This window comes from Myotis myotis, unplaced genomic scaffold (genome assembly GCF_014108235.1).
Source record: "Myotis myotis isolate mMyoMyo1 unplaced genomic scaffold, mMyoMyo1.p scaffold_m19_p_6, whole genome shotgun sequence".
NCBI classification, from domain to species: Eukaryota; Metazoa; Chordata; class Mammalia; order Chiroptera; family Vespertilionidae; genus Myotis; species Myotis myotis.
Genome location: NW_023416368.1, coordinates 81,120,595 through 81,135,134, shown reverse-complemented (window position 1 = coordinate 81,135,134; position 14,540 = coordinate 81,120,595). Strand labels below are relative to the sequence as shown.

The following is a 14,540-nucleotide window of genomic DNA, read 5'->3' as shown; positions in this document are numbered from 1 at the left end:
CGCATTGTCCCTAATGGAGACATATTGGAAATAACTTTAGCGTCCATCAATAGGGTACTGATTAAACAAATTACAGTCCATCTGTACAATGGAATATTACTTTTTACCCAAGAACAGGGCCATTCTGTGTGCAGAAATGTGGACGCCTCTCCAACCAGGCATTCACGCCCCTGCTCCACCCTAACTGTCCCTTTTCAGGGTCACACAAACCTCCGCTGACCCCAAAGAATGGTCTCTTCTTTCCTTCCACCAGCCCAGGCCCCATCATCGCCTGCCTGGATCAGTGCAGCCCCCTCCACCCGGGTCCAGCCCTTCCCTCCCCTCCTGTCCTTGCCCCACACAGCCTGTCCCCCACCACAGCCACCAGAGGGCACAGTGAGCACCTGAATATAAGCCCTCCAGGGCTCCCACCTGCCTCATGGGTGAGAGCCCAAACTCTCCCCACAGCCCTCAAGGCCCTGCATGACTTGCCCCCTTTACCCCTCCACCTCCTCCCCCTCTCCCCTCCTGCTCCAGCCCCACGACCCTCCTCACTGTTCCCCCAGGCACGGTTCCACCCCAGGACCTTTGCACAGGCTGTGTGTTCCCCTCGGAGCTCTCTTTTCCCAGATGTACACTGACTCACTCCCTTACTTCCTTCAGGTCTTTGCTCAAATGTCACCTTCTGAGCGAGATCCTGAACCCCTTATATAATATCGTACCCCAGCCCCCATTTCTTTTTTTCACGTACATTTACAATCTCCTAACCGGCTCCGGAGTGGGACTGTTTGTCCTGTCTGCCGCCCCTGAGGGACTGAGAGCCCCCGGGCAGGGACAATGTTTGCCTGTCTTCTTCCCCGTGCAGCTCAGGCTCCCGGAACAGAGCCTGGACAACAAAGCACTCCGCCGGCGTTTGCTGAGTGACTGGATGTGGACTCCTGTCCTTTCTTCCCTCCTACATTTATCCATCAAACTTATCTGAAAGAAAGGGCAGTCCCTTCTCCCCAGCCTACTTATTTTAATCCCCACCCAAGGATATGCTTTTTGTTTGTTTTTGTTAATCCTCACCTGAGGGTATTGTTTCCATTGCTTTTCAGAGAGAGTGAATGGGTTGGGGGAGGAGAGAGAGAGAAACATCGATGTGAGAGAGACACATTGACTGTCTCCCCCAGGTGCCTCGACCCGGGACATGGAGTGAACTTGCAACTCAGGTACATGCTCTTGACTGGGAGTTGACGCCATGGCCCTTCCGGCGTGTGGGCCGATGCTCTAACCACTGAACACACTGGCCAGGGTAAGAATACGTTTTCATTGATTTTCTTGTCTTTCTTTCTTTTTTTTTTAGAGAGAGAGAGAGGAAGAGAGAGAAACATCGATGTGAGAAAAAAACAACAACACATTGATCAGTTGCCTCATGTACGTGTGCCCTGACTGGGGATCAAACCCGCCACCTTTCAGTATACGGGATGACGCTCCAACCAACCGAGCCCCCCAGCCAGGGCGCCCCCAGCCCATTTACTTATCAATTCAATTATTTGTAGCAATTTGTATATGTTATTCTATTGGTTATATTTCAATACTGTAATTTATCTTGTTCAAATTTTTCTAGCCTTGGCTTAGGTTTGGGTCCTGTGTTTTTTCTACGTCTGTATCTTTTTTTCTTTTCTTTTTTTTTAGGATTCCCTAACTTGTTTTCTCTGACTCAGAGGAACCTGGATCTATCACCTACAACCTATTTACTCGTTTGTCCAACCCCAGGACGCACCCAAAGTAGCTCCGGCGTGGCTGCCGGAGAGAACCAGTTCCTAGCGTGGGTGCGGGCTGGTGTGTATCTTTGTCTGTAGCCTAACAGGATCCAGTCAGAACACCGTTTCCAAAGCCCCCAGACCAGCTTCCCTCTCTCCTCTCCCTCTCGGTGGCACAGTTGGGTTCACACATTGCTGTCTACTTTCCATGGCCCCACCGCACCCTGGTTGATTTCAGTTACGGTTGGAGGAACGTGAAACAAGACTATGCGCGTAAGAGCTCAGCACATGCCAAGGGGACAAGACCTTGTCCTGCTCGAGGCGCTCGTGGCCACGGGGGGTGGGGGGGGTGGGGGGCAGTCGTGGGACCAGGCAGTGACATCAGGGTCATTAGGTCCGTGGTGGGGGAAGGATGCTGGAGTGGCCTGGGGGCCCCCAAACATACGCCAGGTGCTAATTCCTAGACCTGAGACTATGACCTTATTTGGAAAAAAACAAACATCTTTGCAGATGTAATCAAGGGTCTTGAGATGAAGAGAATGTTCTGGATTATTCAGGCAGGCCCCAAATCCAGTGACGGGTGTCCTTATACGAAGCAGGATGAGAGACACTGGACAGAGAGGAGACACAGAGTCGGGGAGATGGCCATGTGGAGAACGCAGACCCTGCAGCAATGCGGCCACCAGCCATAGGTCACCGGGGCCACCAGAAGCTGGAAGAGGCGAAGGGACCCTCTCCTGGAGCCTCTGGCAGCGTGCAGCTTGGACACCTGGCTCTCGGGACTTCTGGCCTCCAGGACGGGGAGAGAACGTCTGCTGTGTTAAGCCACCAGCCCCAGGAAGCTGCTGGGACACATCTGTCTGTCCCCTGGGGAGCAGCAGGATGGATGCCACCCCAAGGAGTCACCAGGCACCCCGATACTCACTCTTCCCTGCCTCGCCTGGCGTGTGTCACCCCTCATGCTGCCCGTGACAGCAAATAATTCTTATTTTCTCCATTAACAGAGCAAAAGTGCCAAGTAAATCTAATCCACAAATCATGCTCCCTGGGGAGGGTGCCAGGGCTCCCCATGGTCTCACTGGGACAGGGTGCCCTGGGGACGGGAGGCACAGCTGGCGAGGGGGAGTGGGGTGGGAGCAGACACAGACTTCAGCACCACCCACCACCGGCCTGCAGGGACTAACGGAGGCCCAAACCCTTTTCTGTGCGGGTTGACAGTGGTCACCTGGGGTGGGGCAGCCTGCAGGGCTGGGACACCCGACAGGTTTGGTTCTCTTGCCAGCAGTGAGGAGGACCAGCTGAGGTGGCGGAGCTGTGGAGGGCGGAGCCCCAGAGGATGGGTGATGGATGAGTGGAGGGTCCTTGGTCAGTCTTCTCTTTCTGCCATGCTTCCTACGGGGGGAAGTGCGCTAGGAATGAGGGAGCTTTGAGAGATGAGGTGGGTCTGGCATGAGGGCTGCCCATGGGAGAATGATGTCAGGGGCACCCAGCAGGTGTGGAGGCAGCCACCTCCACTTTAGGTCTGGGATGAGGACCATTTTTTTTGGTAAAGGGTCAGATGCTAAACATGTCTGACTTTTGGGGCCAGGGGGTTCTCAGTTGCTACTGCTCAGCTCTGCTGTTGTGGAGTGGAAGCGCCATAGATGATGCTAAATGAGTGGGTCTGGCTGTGCTAATAAAGGTTTATTTATAAAGAGCAAGTGGAGGGCCTGCCTGGTTTTTCTCAGTGGTTAGAGCAGTGGTGCACAGACGGAAGGTTCCTGGGTTCAATTCCCAAAGGCACGTGTGGGAGGCAACCCATGGATGTGTCTCTCGCACATGGATGTTTCTCTTCCCCTTTCCCCCCTTCTACCTCCTTTCCACTTTCTCTAGAAATACTTGGGTAAAGATTAAAACAAAACAAGAACAAATGGAGGGCTAGATTTGGCCCAAGGGCTTCAGGTTTCTGGGCCCAGGAAGACGGGGCACTGGACGCAGTGTGCCCCTGGCCCCACGTCCTTCGGATAGGACACCCCTTGAAGGGTTGGATCTGATTAAACCTCACCTCCTAAGACGTCTCCCCCACATCCTAGTGTCCAGGACCTCCACCACCCCCACCTTCTCATCCTTCAGGGCATATGTCAGAGATGTATTTATGGTCCCTGACATTTCCGTCCTCTGCCTGCTCTCCTGAACTCTAAACCCCACAAAAGCAATGGCTGTGTCTCCCTTTTGTTCAGCCAGCTCCTCAGGTCCTGGCACAGGGCAGGTGCGCAGGAATATTTGCTGCCAGAATAAATGAGTCAAACTCTAGTGCTGAGCGCAGGGCCCGTAGGCTCCACATGGCTGCACAGTGGGCCCAGCCAGGTGTCTCGGCCCTGGCTGCGGACCATGAGGGCTGTCGCACACACCTCCCTGTTTTACGATGTTTCAGAGAATGCTGGTAACGGCGGCCAGCTGCTGCCGTGCCAACCACCTGGGTCTGCTCTCTGCGGCCCCCACCGCGGGGCTGAGGACTGAGTGTGCCCAACAAGCTCTGGGCAGGCTCAGAGGACACTGACCTGTCTAGTCAGTGATGCAGAGGCCCCTGTAGCAAATGGGGAATCTGAGTCCTGGTGCTGTTGAAGGCTGCTTCTCTCTAAAAAGAAGGGTCTGAGATGGGTGAGGGTGGCTGTGGCTGGATGGAAACGTTATCAAAGGAAATCTCTGCTCAGGACACAATTGCCTTGCAAGGACACCCGTTCTGCAGAGGAAAAGCCGAGGCTCAGAGAGGGGTACCCCCATGTCATAGGCTGCTCCTCCTCACCATCCTGCACGAACACCCTGGGCCCAGTTCTGAGTCTGTCCTCACCAGTCCCATAAACATACCACCTTTGAGCTGACATCTAAAGGCCCTGCCCTGGCCCCAAACTCACGTCTCTTCTCGTGGGGGCTCTCTCCCCAGCCTCAGCCTCTGCACGAGCCGCCCCATTCCAGCTCATGGCAATGCCATCTTCCCAGGGGCTCAGCGCTGTTCCCTCCCGCTGATCTCCAGCTCCCACCCTCACCCTCCAGGCTGTCCTCCCTGCAGCAGCCAGAAGGCGCCTGTGAGCACCCAAGCCAGGTTCCATCCCTCCTCAGTCCACTGCCCTCCAGGGCTCCCACCTCCCTTGGGATAAAGGAATATGTGCTCCCTGGGGCCCACATACCCTACATGACCTGCCCCCATCACCTCCTTGCTCTCACCCCCCCCCCCCCCCACCCTCGCTCACTCTGCTCCAGCCACATAGGCGTCCTGGCTGCTTTTCCAACATGTCAGGCAGTCCTGCCCCAGGACCTTTGCATGGGCTGTCCCCATGGCTCACTATCTCATCTCCTTCAGAACTCGTGTGTAAAAATATGACACTAGTAACAGCACATCCTACCCTGTCCCCCTTTGCTCTTTACAGCACAGCTGACATCCCATACATTTTGCTTACTGTCTGCCTCTCTCACTGGTGTCAGCTTGAGGGCCAGGATCGGATCTGCTGTGTTGGTGCTGTTTCCCAGTACTTGTGAGAGGAGTGACATGTTCATGAATGCCAGGGGCCCAGACTCACCCCAGGGCCAGGAGACCCGCTGTCTTTCATGCCCAATAGACGCCCACCACTCAGGTGTCACGGGAACGGGGCAGAGGCTGAGAAGGCAGTAGGAGAGGGCAGCCATCTTCTCCAAACAAGAGAGGAGTCAAAGCCAGAGGGTGCTGCTTGACTGTCCGCAGAGGGGGCCCACTGCCACAGCCACCTCAGCCACCTGCCTGAGGGGCCAGAAAGCCTTGCGAGAGGAATGTGTGCAGATACAACCTGTGGACATCAGCGTGGGGAGCCCTCCTCCCTGGGGGCTGCGAGCTGAGGGGCCAGGCCACTGGGGAGACCGCCTTCCTGTCGCCCAGGCACCACTCAGAAATGAAGACACACCAACGACATGGACCTGTAATCGCAGTGCTCATGAGCCTTTAATTCATTATGAACCTAGAGGCAGGGAAATTAGGCAAAAAATACAGCACATCCTTAATCCTGGGTCGGAAAAAAATGAGGGTGGGTGGGGTTTCTGTTTTTGCACATAGACATATATCTTTGTGGGGAAATGTGTTTCTCTTTGCTGTGCGGCGACCTGTCTGCACAAGTCATCCCGGAACCCATGACAGGGGCGCGACCCAGAGACCCCGCCACGGGGCTGGCTCTCCCTCAGACCCCCAGGACCCCATGGGCCACAGAGTGTCTGCCTGCTTCTTTTTATTTTCTTTACAATATAAATAGCATTTTCAAACTACATATGAATACAGAGATGGCGCCACCAGGCGGGGCTGCTGCATGCAGAGGGAGACCCCCACATCTCGGCTGACTCCCCTCAGTCCCTCCCGCCCCCGCCCACACGGACAACTGCCCTCCTCCCCCCACCAAGGGAATGAAAGGTTCTTGGCTCATTTACATACTCTCCATTTTCCTTAAATAGTTTTCTCTGGCCTGGTAAGCGTTAGAACACTTTTTTTTTTAATTAAAAAAAATGTATACACGTAAATGACGCTGTCAGTCCTGCAGGGAGAGGGCACGGCAGGGATGGAGAGCGCGGAGCCCTTCCCGAGCTCGCGGGAAAGTGTTTCTCTCCTAAGTCCACCCACCACTCGTCAGGGGCGGATTCCTTCACACTGAAGCAGCGATGCCCTCTCCCTCTCTTGCTCACTCTCCCAGACACACGGGTCACAGAAAGGACAGAGGACGCTGCCAGCCCCTCGGGGTCTCAGGAAGCCCTCCCCATGCCCCTTCCCCATGTAGGGCTGCAGCCAAAGCAGGGGCACCAGGAGCCTGGGGACACAGGCTGGACTTGGGCCACCTGGAGGCCTGATTCGGCTCAGTGTCCTCCCTCCCCGGAAGCCGGGCGCCCATCTGCTCCGCTGCAGGCCACCCACACTAGGGCTCCCTCCCCTGAGCAGGCTGAGGGACTCCTGGGTGGCACCAGGGGCATTCCGTCGGCACAGAGCCCCCTCGCATACTGCAGGCCTCACTGTGGAATGGTTCTCATGGGGGAAGAAGCAAAAGATGGAACAAACCAGAAGAGATTGTTTATTTGCAAAGGTGCTCAGACAGGAGGGAGGCTCCTAGACACCGTGGCCAGCACTTGGCCACTAAAAGGTCCTCCAACCTCCTCCTGTCCCTCCTCCTGCCTGGCCAGAGAGGGGCTGGCACTGTGGCCAGCTGCGCAGACAGACCTTCACAAAGTCAGGGAGAGAGCAGAGTGACAGGGCATGGCCTGTCGCTGGGTGTCATCCCCCCTCCAGGCCTCACCGCACTTCCCTGCCTGCTCACAGAGGAGTAAGATCTTAAAATAACAACAAACAAAAAAATGAGATGCTTTTGTCTCCCTCAGCACGTCTTGGTTCTAATAAAAAGAATATTTTTTGTTTTGTTTTTAAAGCCACAAATCTACAAAACAACTTTAGGGACTTTTTTCCTCTTCTTTGTTTTCCTTTTTTCTTGAGTTTTTTAAACAATAAGTATTTATAGAAAGAGCCTCACAAAGGAGATTTATGTACAGGAGTCACAATCTCAAAGGCTGCTCAGGAGGCAGGCAACGCAGTAGCACCTTTTCGAGAAGAAGAGCTTTACGTGGTTTACGAATCTGAGTAGTAGGGGTGGCGCGAGCCCCAGCCGATGCCCCCGGAGCCGGCATGGCCCCACTCCCTGAGTCTGGGCCCTGCAGCATCCTGCTTGCTCCTGTCCCCGCAGAGCATGGAGGTAGCCTCTCGGGGCGGGGAGGCGAGGACAGGAATTCACAGCAAGCAGATGCCCGGGCCCGCTGCCGCCTGCTTTGCTGGGCCGAGGGGTGGCTGGGCGCTGGCTGGCTGTCCTAGAAGGGGGCTCTGGGCCGGCACTGGGCCTGCAGAAGGCTCTCCATGAAGGCCAGGTAGTCTGGGTTCCGCCCCGAGTCCTCAGCGGCACGCGCAGTGCCCACTCGCGGGCGCTTGGCGGCCTTCACCTCCTCTCCAGGGAAGGCGCTTTCCTGCGGCGCCCCGGTGCTGACTGACTGTGGGGACCAGACAGCACAGGAGTTAGTGCAGAAGGAGGTGTCATGGACTAAAGGTTTATGTCCCCAAATTACTGTGTTGAAGCTCTATCCACCAGTGTGATGGTATTAGGGGTGGGGCCTTTGGGAAGGCATTAGGCCATGATGGTGAGACCCTTTGAGTGGGATTAGAACCCTTACAGAAAGGACCCCAGAGCACGCGCTGTGCGGCTCAAGTGCTCTTCCCCCCCTCCCCCCGCAACACACACACATAAGGACCCCAGAAGGGGGCTGGCTGTGAACTAGGAAGTGGGTCTCACCAGACACCAGATCTTCCAGCACTTGATCTTGGGCTTCCCGCTTCCAGGACTTTGGGAAGCCATGTCTGTGGTTTAGGCTGCCCAGTCCGTGGTCTGTTATAGCAGCCAGGACAGGCTGAAACAAGGGCTCCACCGGGGCCTGCCCTGTGGGGGCAGAAGGCCACTGACCCTCACCTAATACCTTCCAAGAGGGACAGTTGGTCCCTGGGATGGCTTCTCCTTCTCAGTGCTCCTGTCTCTGTGTAAACCCCCAATCCTGTGCGTGAGCCTCCCAGCAGGTGGGCCCGGAGGGGATCCAACACCTCCGTCACTGGCTCTAGAAAGGGGGTGGCCGGGCCATGAGGAGTGAGGGGGGTGAGGCTGCTCATCTGTCTGGCAGCTCCAGTCCATTCCCCAAGGGAACCTGGTGTCTGAGGTCAGCTGTGCAAAACCCCCGTCGTCCCCCCGAGCTCTTACTTTGAGCTCAATCACCCCCAGCCGCAGCTGCCTGCTCCTCAAAACCTGGCCTTTGGATTAAACACAAAAGAAAGGGAACAGTGACGGGCGGGGAGAAGAGGCCCATCGCTTCCCACCTCCCGGGCTCACTGTTCCCTTTGAAAGGGATGAGCTTTAGAAAGTGTCTCTTTCTGCACCGCCAACCTTGGGAGTTCAGATTGTGTGTGCAAGCAGCAGCTGCTCCACATGCAGGACGTGTCACCAGGCGCCTGCCTGGTGCAGGTTCATCTCCTCCTCCCTGCGCTGTTACTGGGAAGGGCCCTCCAACGTGCTCCCACCTGCCAGACCATGCTCACTCCTGGGAGCTGCCCCCTAGGGGAGCAAAGGCCACGGCAGGGAGGTCAAGGCCACATCCCATGACTCCCGAAGGCTTCTGAGGGCAGCCCACCTTGTGCAGCCACTTACCAGCCGTGACCGGACCCTCTTGGGCAGCTCCTCATCCAGGGTGAAGATGTCGCCACGCTTCACTGTCAGCTGGGACCCGTCCTCAAACTCCACCTGTCCGGGGGCACAGTTCTCAGGCTGGTGCCCAGCACCAATGACTGACTCCCAAGGTCCCACCACCCAGGCCACTGCTGCTCAACTGCCAAGCAGGGTGATAGTCAGGGCATCCCCACCGGCCCACTCATGTCCCCACTCATCAAGTAAGGGCAACAAGAGGAAAGGGATGTGATTAAAAGTGATGGAGGGTTGCCCGGCCAGCATGGCTCAGTGGTTGAGCACTGACCTATAAACCAGGAGGTCATGGTTCCATTCACAGTTAGGGCACATGACCGGGTTGCGGGCTCCATCCCCTGTGTGGGACGTGTAGAAGGCAACCATCCAATCAATGATTCTGTCTCATCATTGATGTTTCTCTCTCTCTCTCCCCCTCTCCCTTCCTCTCTGAAATCAATCAATCAATCGAGATATATATATATATATATATATATATATATTTTTCAAAGTGATGAAGGGTCCAGACTGTTTTTGTTTTCTCTGGTAAGAGAAAGCAAAACAGCAAAGAATTCGCAGTCATTGTCTGTGGTGCTGGGACACGGGTGGTTTTTCTTCTAGGGTTCCACGCTTGTAAATAATTTCCCTTCCACAATCATGGGAAGGAACCACCATCCGTCTTCATTTAAAAAAAAAAAATCAGGGACACTGAGCTGTCTGCTTAAAAATGGTTAAACAGTACATTTTATGTTATCTATGTCTTCCCACACAAAAAATTGAGAAAACATCTGTAAGGGGGAAATATTAAACAATTTGAGGCCCCTTCCAGCTTAAAAATATAACAAGCCCTAACTTTCTAGGTTAAGTGGGCAAAGATGTGCAGTCCCCAACAGCACACTCGAGGGCCCCACCCAAGCCTGCGGGTCCCCTGCCTCCTATACCTGGAAGACAGCACCCTGCTCACCTGATAGATGTGACTGGTCACAGAGGAAATGAACTTGGCCTTGTAGATGTTTCCATCAGTCCACCGGAGTTCAACAAACTCCCCCTCGGGTGGGGGTCCCAGCCGGACACAGTCTCGACTCTGTTAGAAGCAAGAATGTGTGTGTGTAGGGAGTCAACTGGGGGAAAAGGAGACATATGTAAAACTTTAAACAAAACAAAAAAAGAAGCAAGAATGTGGCAGGAGGTGAGACGGTGGGTCCCTGGGCACCGGCACCCACCTGTGGGCTCTGTGGGGTTAGATCCTCCCCATGCTCTACTGCCTGTGGAAGCCAGTGGCGCTCTCTGAGCATACAGGATCGGGTGCTGGGCAGGGGTGGGAGGTGGGGGAGATGCAGTGCCCACCCTGGGGGGCCACCCTTGCTGTAGGCTCATCCAGACCGACTGCTTTCTGCTCTGTTCCCCGCTAAGCCTATGGCCTAGACCTGTTCAGTGGAGTCATAGGTGACCCTGGACGCAGATGACTCCTTTGAGGGATTGGGGCCACTCCTGACTTCTTAATAGCAGCCCCTGCCCACCCTATGCCCGCCCACAGCTCACAGTGATGCTCTCCGGGTACAGGTTGTCACTGTAGGACCCGTCATCAAAGTTCACTTCATAGAAGGTCTGCGTGGTGGAGCCGATAACACGGCACCGGTAGTAAAGCCCGTTGCGGTTCTTGGTGATGACCACCTGGCCTAAGGACACAGCTCTCAGGAACTGGACCTGGGGCGGAGGGGAGAGGGCCGCGTCAGCGCTCGGGCTGTGGGTGGGCAATGGGAGGGGGCAGAAGGGCTGGGCACTCACGGTGTGGCTGCCCGACTTGTGCTTGAAGCAGGTGATGGAGACGACGTAGGGCCAGTCATCTGGCTCCATGAGGACCCCTGCGGCGTGGGCGCAGGTCACGTGGAAGGAAGTGGAGCAGTGCTCGCAGGAGCACTGGACACAGGCCCCAGACACCTTCTTCATCCGCTTCCGGCAGTACACGCATTTCTGGGGTGACATAGAGAGGAAATGGGGCTCTTGCCGGCACCTGGTGCTGGGAGCCTCCCCACTGAGCTTCCAGGACTGTTTCCTAGGAGTGACCCCCAAGGCCCAGGGCTGGAGACAGGGGCCCCGGCAGCCTGGCCTTGGCTAGAGTCACCTGGGAAAAGCCCAGGGAGTCCGATGAGCAAGGGGCAGAGAGTCCCTCGCCACAGTGGACAGCCCCTCAAACCAACTGGCCTGTGGCTCCCTCCCACCCGCAGGAGCACTCCCAGGACCCCCCGACACCGGCCCCTCTGCAGAGGTGCCTGCAGCAGGCACCACTCAGCCACACGGCGGAACACACTCAGCCAACAATAAGCATGAGGCGCTGACACTCACTACAACGTGGTGGGCCTGAACACACCACGATCAGTGGGAGAAGCCAGACACCACAGGCCACACAGTGTGTCCGCCATTCATGTGAAATGTCCAGGCAGGCACATCCAGAGATAGGAAGTGGACTGCCAAGAGCAGGGGGCCTGGGGGGCTCTTTTGGGGATCATAGAATGCTCTGGAATTAGAGATGATGATTGTACAACTCTGTCAATGTATTAAAAGCTACTACTGAATGGCTCCCTTTACAATAGTGAATTCTACCTTAATTCTGAATAAAAAGCACTACAGAATAGCTTCCTTCAAAAGGAGGAGGGTCTGCGTGAGAGCGTGCACCCGGTGGCGGTCCTGTGGTGGGAATGCCCCTGCCTGGAGTGACCTGCTCCTGTGGCGTCAGCACCCGGACACCCCCACGCCGGGGCTCAGCAGTCAGCAGGCCCTCTGGTGCCCGTCACTCTGAGCATTTAATAAGCAGCCTTTATCACGCTGTAAACCATGTTCCAAAGCCAGATAAGCACGGCGGCCAAGGGCGCCGCAGGAGCTGCCACGCTGATCAATGGCAATGAGATCTCATTATTAAACTGTCAATATCGAATTCTCCCGCCGGCCTTGGGACGGCGCTGACATACAACATGCCCCTGGCAGCATTAGCCCTCGGTCCGGGGCCTCCGCAGAGCAGAGGGGAGCACAGCGCCTGAGATCCCGGAGGAGCCGGCAGGGCTCCAGATCTTGCACGTGTCACCTGCTCCACCGAGGCCCAGGAGAAACCATCGGCCTAGCCTGACTCAAAACACAATCATCCCCCGCCCCAGTGGGTGGCAGCTCATTATCCTGAGCTTCTGCATCATGAAGAATGTGGGCCAGGCCCCCACCACGCCATCTGTCAGGAGCTGAGCATGGGGTGGGTCCAGTGTCCAGGTTTTTCCAGCACCCATCCCTGCCTGGTGAGGGGATGAGCGCATGGCTCAGGCCACTGGACAGACAGGGTCAGCCCCTGCTCACCAGAACCCCCCAGGCACAGAGACGGTGGCCAGGGAAGACTGGGGATAGACTGATGGACAAAGACCTGGAGTGACTGTTCTCCAACATGTGGCCTGTATGGCGCAGGAAGATGGGCGGGCAGCTGGACAAGCAGGAGTTAACCACTGGCTTCCTTGCGCAGCTCCATTAAGCAGTACAAGCCAGCCTCGTGTAAAAGGATTTTTAATTCATCGTTACAAGTGCTGGTAATGAAGAGGCTGCAAGCTGGAAATGTCAGATGCTCCATAAAGCGTCTGGGGGAGGATGGATTACGGGCCGTGCACCGCACCATCACTCCACCTGAATGATGAAGCTTTTATGCCTGTGATCACCTGCAGGCCACCAGCCTCCTCCTGATTGCCCGTCTGCATCCAGCACTCCATGCCTGAGGTCCCCGACCCCCACAGGCTCCCGCTGGTGCCCACTCAGCTCTGCCTCGTGGCCCAGCACCTGTGGGCTCGAGGTGGGTGTCCCTGTTCCTTCCCGCAGGACTCCCCACCAGGCCCACTGCCGACAGCCCACGTTCTCTACCTTCTGCACTCTGAAGGCACATCAAAACCCAGGACTGCCCAGGGAATAAAATGGGAAGAAAAGCTGGGAAATAAAACGGGAAGAAAAGACAGCCATGGATGCTCCGGATGCCCCAGCCAAAGTTCCAGCTCCCGGGTGCCACATGACAGTCCCCATCAGAACTGCCACCCCACATCCCTGCGTGGGACACATCCCCAGCATGGCTGCCACACACTCACAGTAACAATAAACCTGAGAGCAGGCACAGGTGCTCAGACAGCATAATCAGGGCTTTGCTGTCAGGCCCCGCCAATGTGCACCATGAAGATGATACAGAGGGGAAGGCTGAGCACAGAAAGGTCAAGGAGTGTGTTTAGAGTCACACAGCTGGCTGGCGGCCGAGCCAGGAATGGAAGCCAGTGCATGCCAACAGTCACCCTCTGCCCACACTGCCTGCTGCCCCAGAGGTTCACCAAGGATGGCCACATGCTCCTTAGAGGGGAAGCTCGACGTAAACCAAGAGGGGTCAGTTATGAACTCCAACAACTCAACAGCAAACACACAACCTGATTTAAAAACGAGTGAAGGACCTAAATAGACATTTTTCTACAGAAGACGTACAGGTGGCCAAGGGGTACATGAAAAGGTGCTCAGAACCACTGATCATCAGGGAAATCAAAACCACCAGGAGCTATCATCACAGGCATCAAGAAGACAAGAGCTAAGTGTGGGTGAGGATGTGGAGAAAAGGGAATCCTCCTGCACTGCTGGTGGGGATGTAAACTGGTGCAGCCACTATGGAAAACAGTATGGAGATTCCTCAAAAAATTAAAAACAGCAGACATATGACCCAGCAATTTTTATTTCTGGGCATATATAGAAGAAATGAAAACAGGATACTGAAGAGATAAATATACAAGGTGGAGCAAAGTAGGTTTACACTTGTGAATATGCAAAACAGTTTAGTCTTGTAGCATTATTTACTACTAGAGGCCCAGTGCACAAATTTGTGCACAGGTGGGATCCCTCTGGGTGGCCTGCAGGGATCAGGCCAAAACCCACAGTCCAACGCTGCCTGCAGCTCCTACCTGCTGCTCCTGCTCATCCCAGCCCCACTGTGCCTGCCACAGGCTTGTGCCCAATCAGTCCCTTCCAAGGGGAGTGGTCTGCAAGATTGGGCTGAAACAGGCTCTCCAACATCCCCCAAGGGGTCTTGGATTGCGAGAGGGCACAGGCTAGGCTGAGGGACCCTCCTGTGGTCAGTACACGTCATAGTGAGCAGTTGAGCAGCCTTAGTATATCATTAACATATTACACTTTGATTGTTTGTTCGGTTGTTCTGCCATTCGGTCTATTTGCATATTACCCTTTTATTATATAGGATATTATATGCCATATGAATAATTGTAAGCCTATTTTTGCCCCACCCTGTATACACCCCTGTGTTCCCTGTAGCATTATTCACCATAGCCAAGACATGGTAACAACCTAAGTGCCCACTGATAGATGAATACATAGAGAAATGTGATCCATTCACACAGTGGAATATTATTCAGCCATGATAAAAAAATACTGCCATTTGTGACAATATGGAGGGACCGTAAGAACATTATGTTCAGCGAGAGAAACCAGAGGCCGCGGCCAAATGCTGCAGGATTCCACTGAAAGGAGGTGCACACAACAGTCAGACTCAGAG

General features: G+C 55.2%; 1 protein-coding gene across 13 annotated transcripts in view; it reads right to left on the bottom strand.

Moving 5' to 3' along the window:
* Positions 1-558: 558 nt before the first annotated feature.
* KDM4B (lysine demethylase 4B) overlaps positions 559-14,540 on the bottom strand; it is a 137,297-nt gene continuing 123,315 nt past the window's right edge. For 5 of the 13 annotated variants that reach the window (XM_036312183.1, XM_036312186.1, XM_036312188.1 and 2 more), the window contains 4 exons: positions 10,517-10,948; positions 9,939-10,058; positions 8,945-9,037; positions 5,653-7,745 (listed from right to left, as the gene is read on the bottom strand). In XM_036312183.1, coding sequence (XP_036168076.1) covers positions 7,569-7,745; positions 8,945-9,037; positions 9,939-10,058; positions 10,517-10,948 — 822 coding nt within the window. In that variant the 3' untranslated portion in view covers positions 5,653-7,568. Of the gene's footprint in view, positions 1,312-5,652; positions 7,746-7,989; positions 8,361-8,386; positions 8,551-8,944; positions 9,038-9,938; positions 10,096-10,516; positions 10,949-14,540 lie in introns of those variants that run through there. The other 8 variants (XM_036312187.1, XM_036312194.1, XM_036312199.1 and 5 more) reach the window with 6 other exon arrangements.